Source organism: Mastomys coucha, unplaced genomic scaffold (genome assembly GCF_008632895.1).
Source record: "Mastomys coucha isolate ucsf_1 unplaced genomic scaffold, UCSF_Mcou_1 pScaffold12, whole genome shotgun sequence".
NCBI lineage: Eukaryota > Metazoa > Chordata > Mammalia > Rodentia > Muridae > Mastomys > Mastomys coucha.
Genome location: NW_022196894.1, coordinates 86,227,606 through 86,238,437, shown reverse-complemented (window position 1 = coordinate 86,238,437; position 10,832 = coordinate 86,227,606). Strand labels below are relative to the sequence as shown.

Sequence of the window (10,832 nt, the reverse complement as noted above, 5' to 3'; positions counted from 1 at the left end):
CTTTCAAAGATAATTTTAAAATGTGGCTTGATGTATAATGAACTCCCCAAAGTATGCATGCAAATCTGTTGGAACGTGAAACGCAGTCTGTGCTCTTGGTTGAGCGAAGCTTACTCCTGAGACCTAGTAGAGAATTCTACAAGGGACGGAACAGTAAAGCCACGCCCCCAGACATAAGGCTGCTGATATCAAGAGCCCTCACTCCATTATTCTGTGACTAGAAAAATGCCCCAAACTCCCAGTATTATGGCTGGACTCCAGTCCCAGTCAACTGACTACAACCAGGTATACCCCGCCCCACGGTTGTCAGGGAACAGAAAGGAAACACAGCCCACTATAAAAGGAGCTACTTGACCCCTTCTTTCTCTCTCAACCTCTTATTATTGTCTTTACTCTTACCTCTTGTTCCCTTTTCCCTTCCCAAGCCCCAAATGCTTGCACCAGAAGGACCAGGCACCCTTCCCCTGTCCGCCCCTTTTCTCCCTTCAGCACTGGGGCTGACTGGGCTGCCCCAGGGGGCTCCCAATCCTTTCTCAGGTCTTCTGCGGTGTCCAGCGAAGTCCTGTGATGCCCAGGAGCTAGACCTGCTGTCCTTGACCTCCGTGAGGCCCAGGGACCACCGAGATTGTCCCCTCTCCACAACACCTGAGGACAGGGATAGTGGCTCACAGCAGCCAGACGCTCACCTGGGTGATATGGAGAGTGTGGGCAGTCTCATCCACCCACCCAGAGTACTGGAACTCTGGAGGGACAAGGGTTACCTCCCCCTTCCCCTTATTTCCCTGCCGACACAAATCCAAAAAGTGATCAATACAATGAAATTTCAGAATGCATACATTTATTAGATTAATTTTTTTTTATTTTCATCTGCTCTTGGAGGAAAACCAAACTATGTATATCATTTTCCCATAGTATATAGAGAAAGGAATAATTGGAGGTTACCCACAAATTCCAGAATCTCCCAGTAATTGAGAATGAGAAATGCAGTTAATTGTAGAAATAACAGATATCAAGAGTTGCTAAGCCAGAAACAATGTCTGCAGGGCATACAGACTTTTTACTTTTATATTGCATGAAGGAAGAGAGAAGCTCAGCAGTTGAATCCATAGGGAATATTACCACAGGCTGGTTTATAATATGGTTCGCAGATACTAGCAGCCAGGTGGATTGGGTACCAGCAGAATCTGTACCCATAACTCATGGAAGGGAAGCCAGAGACTCCATAATTCAGAGACTCAAAGCCACCGGATCCACAATCCACCATGTAGAATCTTCTAGATCCATAATCCAGCAAGCAGAGTCTGCTAGGCTCAATGACCAGAGAGCCAGCATATGTTCCCTGGCAGGGACTGCAAGGTGTGGAGCTCCTGGGGTAGTAGCAGGGCTTCTGGCAGGGGCTGGGCACCACACAGGACCTCTGGCAGCTGGTGGGCTCAACGCAGGTCTCCTGGCAGCTACTGTTCAGAGAGGAGCTCAGCTGGCAGGTGCTGGGAGAGCAGCTGGTAGTGGGGTAGACCAGGTTGCTTGAGCAGGAGGAGCAACAGGAGGAATCCACAATGGGCAGGCAGCTCCTAAAGGAGGCAGACAAGTTATCAGAGTAGCAGTTACAGCTCATGTTGAGAGATGTGAGCTCTAGTGGCTGTAACTGAGAAGATCCTGAGTTTGAATGCCACCTGTTCAGAGCTGGGCTTATATACTCTCAAGAGGAGATGCGGTACCCAAGATTATCAGCCCTGTCCTATTTGTGGGCTGTCCTTTAGAAATGTGCAACTAAAAGAAAAAAATGTGAATCTCACAAATTTCTCTGTAATTGTAGTTGCATTCAAATATTTCTCTCCATGGTATATTTATGGCTGTTGTAATTTCATTGTAACAAAGAGCAATGAGCTACTCCTATGTCAGAAATGCCAGGATTACTTTACACAAAATATTATTTCATAATGTCCAGGAAAATCCTTTTTCCTCCTGACATACTTTTTGTGTGTTTTGTCATAGGATGTTATGAGGAAAACATTTTTCTTTACAATGTAAGGGTTGTAATTTGTTGTTATTGTTGCTGTTGTTAATGAATTGGAAACATACCTTTGGGCTTGATGTGGACGTACTGAAGTTTAACCTTAATGTCACCTCATCATCCTTTCTAATTTTCAAATGACTCTCTGTGAATTGCTCAATATTTACCTAACAAAACCTTTAGGATTAAAAGAGATAAAAAAAACTGAGTAATATTGAACCTTTAAAGAAAGAGAGAGAAGAAAACAATGACTGCATGATTGTAGCTGTGGCAGCAAGGGATAGAATAGAGATAGCCTGGCAAGTATTAGTTTTGGACCCTGTGATTGCAGTTAATCTGGCAAATGTTTCCTATCTCTGACATTAGGTGTGCATATCTTTAACTGAATTCTTTGGAATATCCTTCATAGTAAACCAAGAAGTATATAGAGGTATCTCTGTCAGTTCTGTAAGCTGCTCAAAAATTTTAATCAAAAGTGAAGAGGAGGTTATGAGAAGCTTTATTACACACTACTGGGGGTGTGGGTGGTATCTAACCCTAGAGAGGCAGTCTTGTAGTCATGGTGTTGAGATCTAACACCATGTCCATGTATCATAAGGAATATGCTAGATTAATGACACCTGGCTGCTGCAGAAATGAGTTTTATTTGATAGGTTTGAGAACCACTAGTACATCTAGCATCAGCAATCTCCTAGGGTGATATTCTGCTTTATAAATACCACAATATCATTAAGAGTCATTTATTGCTATGTTCCTTTACAAGAATAATAACAGTATGTTTTGTCCTAGGCTTGTAATCTGTTAGCTACTTGGCCACTTCAGCAGTGTCATTGAGTGAACCTGCAAATCCAACCAAAAAGTGGGTGGTCATTGCTATAACATTTATGCTACTATTGAACTCATTTTAAATTTCCATTCTGGTTCTTAATATCAAGATACAGCTTTACAAAGGTTCTATGTCTCATTCATAATAAGAGATACAAATCATGATTAAGGATAATATCATGTCAAATATAATAAAGTGAGAAACCTATGCAGAAAATTTTGTGATTGTTATGAATAGGCTACTCATTAGGGTTTTACCAAACTGCAGTATTGTAGTAATCAACATGGAGTTTTAAACTGTTTTTAAAAGTATAAATTATCTAAACTTTCAATAAGTTTTTTCCTTATTTAGCCAATCATTGCATTCATCCTCGTCTCTCATTTGCTATTTAAAAAAGAAGCATATGTTCATGTGTGCTTTGTCCCAGTGCGTGTCCTTGCATACCTGGTGCACTTGAAGGCCAGGAGAGGATTTTACATCCTCTGGAACTAGACTTACAGATGTTTGTGAGCCACCATGTGGGTGGTGAGATTTGAATGCAGTTCCTTTAGAAGAGCATCCAGTGTTCTTAATTACTGGGTCATCTCTCCAGTCACACTGTGTGATTATTTTTGAGTCTTTATTTTATTGATTTTAAATTTGAATTAGAATTGTTTTAAATATCAAAGCATATGCTTTACTACAAGGGACTCAAGAGAAATGGCAGAAATCCTTGAGCCCTCGCAGAGTCAAAGTGGTTGCTTAGGGCCTGTGGTGAAAATTCTGTGTTAACATTGGCCATTAGCTTCTCCTTCCTAGAACACTTCCTAGAACGGTGGTTCTCAACCTTCCTAAAGCTGTGACCCTTTAATTTCTGGAAGACTATCCTTTGTAACTGCAGACTCCACTCAAAGGCAGTGAGTAGTGCTCAGATTGGAGAGCATTAATTTCTGCTGATTCTTCAAAAACAAACGTTGCAAAAACAAGAAAAGTGTATATAATTTTCAAGATATTTATACCCAGGAAAGAAGTAATATATTACCTAAATGTAGATTTTCAGCCGTGAGAAAATATGCCCTATATTCTCCATTTTTGGCTAGTATCCCTGTGTTCCATTGTTGGAACATTATCCTTGCCCCTCTTTTCCACATGGAAGGAAAATCACAATGAGTTTTAGCTGGGAACACCATGGTTAAGGACATTATGGGAAACTCCTAATACTTCTCCTAGGCTCAGCATCTATCAGCCAAGGAGTATTGTTTCCTAAAAACCTTGAAGGTATTTTATTATTTAGACTTAATCTCCAGAAAGAATTTAAGTCAGAGACCTGAGAATAGTTAAATTAGCCTATGAACTTGGGAAGCAGGTGTTACAATGAGAATAAATAAAAGCAAGTTATAAAGAGACATCTTAAAATTGCTTTTACAAGTCGCAATTGGTATGCAGTGTTCTAAGGATTTTGGAGAGACTCTTGGAACTGCATACCTTGGTATCTGATGATACTAAGGAAAAAGCATTTCTTCATCAGCTTCTGCCTTCTTCTGGTTGAAATTGTGTAATTTCCTGAATTCTTATATCTATGTAATAGAGGAAGAGCAAGTGGAACAATTTATTTTCCTAGTATGATCTCTGAGATAACTACATACATAGCCAAAGAAGTATTGAGCAAACTCTAGGGAAGATATTATTTGTAAAATGTATGTGAACCTTCAGGTTGAGTGCCATGTCATCTATGACAGCATGCTATGCGGAATAAAGGAATACAAGACAAAGAATTTTCATTTAGCTTTCAGATATGTTCTAGAACAAAAGATTATTAACAGTTATAACAAAAGAAAAAAAGGTCTCAAAAGGATTTGAGGCTTGCCAAATGATATGTACTGAAGCCTGGTAAAATCTGAATTCTTTTGCCTTGGTTCTTTATGTTTTCCTAAATGAATGTTTTCCAAACAATACAATTACTACTATAGTCAAGTAGTGTTTTATATTCTCACCATAAAGGCAATGGATTCATATGAGTAGATTGAATCAGTTGCATCTGTCTCATTATCCTCATAGATATCCTCAGTAGTAGGATATAAAGTACATAGAGTACATGCCCAAAAGTAGTGTAACTGAGTTATATGATAGATCTATTTCTAGCTTTTTGTGGAACCTTTGTATTGATTTCCACAGTGGATGCACCAGTTTTAAATCCTACCAACAGTACCTTTGTACAAGAATCATATCTGGATTATTGTTATTTTTCAAAATGTTAGCAACTCTGACCAGTATAAGGAGAAATTTCAAAGAAGTTCTAACTTGCATTTCTCTTATGACTAAAAATGTTGAAAAGTTTTAAATATTAAATATTAAATATTTTTCTTAACCATATACCTTCTTCTACTGAAACCATCCATTCAGTATCATTATCCATCTTTTTTTGTTTTAGTTTTTGTTTCATTGGTGATGTTTTGTTTTGTGTTTGCTTGTTTATAGTCCTTCGCATACTAACAACACTACCTCTGTCAGATGTACAGCTAATAATAACTTTCAGTCTAAGCTGTCTCTTTAATCAAATGATGGGTTCTTTGATCACAGAAGTTTTTTATTTAGTTTCATGAGGTCTGATTAGTAAATTGTTGGTCTTAATGACTGTATTACTCGTGTGCTATTGAGATAGACCTAAGTTCTAAATTGATGCTCAGCTCCTAATTTCTCCTTTACTTTAACAGATTCAAGGGATCAAGTCTTATGCCAGAGTCTCTGATTCATTTACAGTTGTGGTTTTTGATCAGTATGAGAGATAAGATTCTAGTTTTAATCTACTACCTTTACCTTTCTAGTTTAATCAATATCACTCTTGAAGATGCTAGCTTTTCTCAAATGTGTATTTTTGATCTCTTTGTCAAAAATCAGTTGGCTATATGATAGTGGGCGTATGTCTGTGTCTTCAATTGCATTTCAATGATCAATATGCCAATATTCCAAAATATACAATTACTATTGCATTCAACTTCTGAGAAGAGATAACTAAAACTAAAGACTTTTGAAAAGCCAAATATATACCATCCACTTTAGAAGCTACACACACACACACACACACACACACACACACTCACGGACACACTCACGGACACACACACACACACACACACATACACATACACACACAGACACACACACAGACTCACACACATACATACACACACAGAGACACACACACACAGACAGCCAGACACACACATACACATGCACGCACACACACACACACAGAAAACGTTTCCATATAATAGGGGTTAATGCCCTCATGAACATCATATGCAAACCCCGTGCCAGGAATATCTTACCTAGCCCCAAACATTAAGGTAAATTGGTATAGTTCTTGGTTAACCTCAAGAACTTGATGAGAGTATATTGCTGAAGATAGCACATACTTGAGTCAAAAACATGCAGCAGTCAAGTTTCTGACATGGAAGCTTAATTTCTACTGGCTTGTTTTTGAAGCTATGGAAGGTGGCATCCATGATATACACTAACTATAAGTTTTATTTTCAAAATGGTACCAGAAAGATTTGACAAATTTAGTCTTCTTTCTCTAGATTCTTCTACAAGGTTCAGAAGAAAGATAAAAGGGCTGAACACTTATCCAGACTCAGTGTGGTTACAGTATGACAGAAGGAGAAACCTTGACTAAATTTGGCTATCACAGTACCCTAGGAGTTCCTTAGGCTCAGTCTATGTCTGGAAGCATCCCATGAATACCAAGGTTTCTGCAGAAACCATAGCAGAAAGGGACAGAGTCAGCTAAATCTCTGTGGCTTAAGGCCTTAGAAGAAGGGGCACAAACTCAGCATCCAGTCACATAGCTCCAGGAGGAGGCTCCACCCCCATGCATCCTAGCACACCCAGGATCAGGGATAAGGAGAACACATCATCTGTTCCAAGACCACCAAGAATAACTGGGACCAGCAGGATGCAAACCAGGGGCTCAGGTTCCTTCTGGTCTGAAGAGGTCTATGCTGGGTGTGAATTCTGTGGCCAGTCCCATAGCACCCAGAGCTTGGTCACACCAAGATCTCAGGATCACAGAGGCAGCTTGACACCAAGGAACTCTGACACACCCAGAATCTCAGGATCACAGGATCCCAGAATCACAGAATCACAGAGACAGCTGGAATCTGAGGAGTTTTGACTCAATCAGTATTACAGGAAGGACAGGTTCCAATCAGATATAGCAAGGGCAGGGAACACTAGAGATAATCAGATGGTGGGAGGCAACCTTAAGAACAGAAGCAATAAAAACCAAGGTTACTTGGCATCATCAGAACCCAATTCTTCCACCATAGCAAGTCCTGGATACACCATCACACTGGAAAAGCAAGATTCAGATTGAAAGCACTTCTCATGACAATCATGGAGGACTTTAAAAAGGACATAAATAACTCCATTAAAGAAATACAGAACACAGGTAAACAGGTAGAAGCCCCTTAAAGAGGAAACACAAAAATCCCTTAAAGAATTAAAAAAAAAAAAGAATTACAGGCAAACACAATCAAACAGGTGAAGGAAATGAACAAAACCACCCAAGATCTAAAAATGGAAATAGACACAATAAAGAAATCACAAAGGGAGACAGCCTTGGAGGTAGAAAACCTAAGAAAGAGATCAGGAGTTATAGATGAAGCATCACCAACAGAATACAAGAGATAAAAGAGAGAATTTCAGGGTCAGAAGACCTTAGAAAACATTGACACAACAGTCAAAGAAAATGTAAAAAGCAAAAAGCTCCTAATCCAAAACATCCAGGAAATCCAGGACACAATGAGAAGACCAAACCTAAGGATAATAGGTATAGAAGAGAGCAAAGGTTCCCAACTTAAAGGGCCAGTAAATACCTTCAACAAAATTATAGAAGAAAACTTCCCTAACCTAAAGAAAGAGATGCCCATGAAAATACAAGAAGCCTACAGAACTCCAAATAGACTGGACCAGAAAAGAAATTCCTCCTATCACATAATAATCAAAATACCAAATACATTAAATAAAGAAAGAATATTAAAAGCTGTAAGTAGAAATGCTCAAGTAACATATAAAGGCAGACCTATCAGAATTATACCAGATTATGAAAGCCAGAATATCCTGGGCAGATGTCATACAGACCACAAGAAAACAAATGCCAGCCCAGACTACTATACCCAGCAAAACTCTCAATTACCATAAATGGAGAAAACAAGATATTCCACAACACAAACAAATTTACACAATATCTTTCCACAAATCCCGCCCTCTAAAGGATAATAGATGGAAAACACCAACACAAGAAGGGAAACTATAGCCTAGAAAAAAGCAAGAAAGTAATCTCTTAACCAATCCAAAAGAAGACAGGCATACAAGCATAATGCCACCTCTAACAACAAAAATAACAGGGAGTAACAATCACTCTTAACATCAATGAACTTAATTAATAAAAAGACATAGACTAACAGACTGGTTATGTAAACAGGACCCAGAATTTTGCTGCATACAGGAAAGGCACCTCAGTGACAAAGACAGACACTACTTCAGAGTAAAAGGATGGAATACAATTCTCCAAGCAAATGGTCACAAGAAACAAGTTGGAGTAGCCATTCTAATATCAAATAAAATGGACTTTAAACCAAAAGTTATCAAAAAGGATAAGGAGGGACACTCCATGCTGGTCAAAGGAAAAATCTTCAAGATTTTTGAAGATTTTTGAACATCAATTCTGAACATCTATGCTCCAAATGGAAGGGCATCAACATTCATAAAAATAACTTTACTAAAACTCAAAGCACACATCGTACCCCACACAAAAATAGTGGAAGGATTTAACACTTCACTGTCTGCAATGGACAGATCATGGAAACAGAAACTAAACAGTGAAACTCATAGAAGTTAGGAACTGAACGGATCTAACAGGAGCTGGTTCTTTGAGAAAATCAACAAGATAAATAAACCCTTAGCCCAACTATCCAGAGGGCACAGAGACAGTATCCTAATTAGTAAGATCACAAATGAAGAGGGGACACATAAAATCCCACTAAAATCAGGGAATAGACAAGCCTGCCCACGTTCTCCCTATCTTTTCAACATAGTACTTGAAGTTCTAGCTAGAGCAATTAGACAACAAAAGAAGATCAAAGGGATACAAATTGGAGAGGAAGGAGCCAAACTATCACTATTTGTAGATGATATGACTGTATGCTTAAGTGATCCCAAAAATTCCAACAAAGAACTCCTAAAGCTGAAAAACAACTTCAGCAAAGTGGCTGGATATAAAATTAACTCAAACAAATCAGTAGCTTTCCTCTACTCAAAGGATAAACAGGCTGAGAGAGAAATTAGGGGAAAAACACCCTTCACAGTAGCCATAAATAATGTTACATACCTTGGTGTGACTCTAATCAAGCAAGTGAAAGATCTATATGATAAGAACTTCAAGTCTCTGAAGAAGAAAATAGAAGATTTCAGAAGATGGAAAGATTTCCCATGCTCATGGATTGGCAGGATTAATATAGTAAAAATGGCCATCTTGCTGAAAGCAATCTACAGATTCAATGCAATTCCCATCAAAATTCCAACTCAACTCTTCATAGAATTAGAAAGAGCAATTTTCAAGTTCATTTGAAATAACAAAAAACCCAGGATACTGAAAACTATTCTCAACAATAAAAGAACTTCTGGTGGAATCACCATCTCTGACCTCAAGCTGTATTACAGAGCAATAGTGATAAAAACTGCATTGTAATGTTATAGAGGAAGGAAGACAAATGGAATAGAATTGAAGACCCAGAAATGTACCCATACATATATGGTCACTTGATCTTTGACAAAGGACCTAAAATCATCCTGTGGAAAAAAGACAGCATTTTCAACAAATGGTGCTGGTTGCAATTAGCATGTAGAAGAATGCAAATCAACCCATTCTAATCTCCTTGTACAAAGCTCAAGTCCCAGTGGTTCAAGGACCTCCACATAAAACCAGATACACTGAAACTTATAGAGGAGAGAGTGGGAAGGAGCCTTGAACATGTGGGCACATAGAAAAATTTCTGAACAGAACACCAGTGGCTTGTACTGTAAGATCAACAATAGACAATTAGACATAAAATTGCAAAGCTTCTGTAAGGCAAAGGATACTGTCAATAAAACAAAAAGATTGGAAAAAGATCTTTACCAATCCTTTATCCAATAGAGGGCTAATATCAAATATATACAAAGAACTCAAGAAGTTAGACTCCAGAGAATCAAATAACACTATAAAAAATAGGTACAGAGCTAAACAAAGAATTTTCAACTGAGGAATATTAAATGGATGAGAAGCACCGAAAGAAATGTTCAAAATCCTTAGTCATCAGGGAAATGCAAATCAAAACAACCCTGAGTTCCACCTCACACCAGTCAGAATGGCTAAGGATCAACAACTCAGGTGACAACAGATGCTTGCGAGGTTGTGGAGAATGAGAAATACTTCTCCATTGCTGGTAGGAATGCAAGCTTGTCCAGCCCCTCTAGAAATCAGTTCTGTGGTTCCTCAGAATATTGGACATAGTATTACTCAAGGACTCAGTGATACCACTCCTGGGCATATACCCAGAAGATGTTCCAACTTGTAATAAGGACACATACTCCACTATGTTCATAGCAGTCTTATTTATAATAGTCAGAAGTTGGAAAGAACCCAGATGTCCTTCAACAGAGGAATGGATACAGAAAATGTGGTACATTTAGACAATGGAGTACTACTCAGCTATTAAAAACAATTAATTCATGAAATTTTTAGGCAAATGGATAAAACTAGAAAATATCATCCTGAGTGAGGTAACCCAATCGCAAAATAAAACATAAGGTATTCACTCACTGATAAATGGACATTAGCCCAAAAGCTCCAAATAACCAGGATACAATTCAGACCACATGAAGCTCAATAAGAAGGAAGACAAAAGTATGGGTGCTTTGGTCCTTCTTCGAAAGAGAACAAAATACTCACAGGAGCAAATATGGAGATAA

At 38.5% G+C, this 10,832-nt stretch overlaps 1 protein-coding gene across 1 annotated transcript; it reads right to left on the bottom strand.

The window, feature by feature from the left end:
• Positions 1–821: 821 nt before the first annotated feature.
• Positions 822–1,644, bottom strand: LOC116086555 (keratin-associated protein 13-1-like). Its single transcript, XM_031364760.1, has one exon. The coding sequence runs from the start codon at positions 1,613–1,615 to the stop codon at positions 1,091–1,093; it is 525 nt and encodes a 174-aa protein (XP_031220620.1). The 5' UTR covers positions 1,616–1,644; the 3' UTR covers positions 822–1,090.
• Positions 1,645–10,832: the final 9,188 nt, after the last annotated feature.

What these genes read in the sequence shown, in the direction of transcription:
- LOC116086555 (XM_031364760.1), bottom strand. Translation starts at nt 1,615, where the DNA reads ATGAGCTGTAACTGCTACTCTGATAACTTGTCTGCCTCCTTTAGGAGC.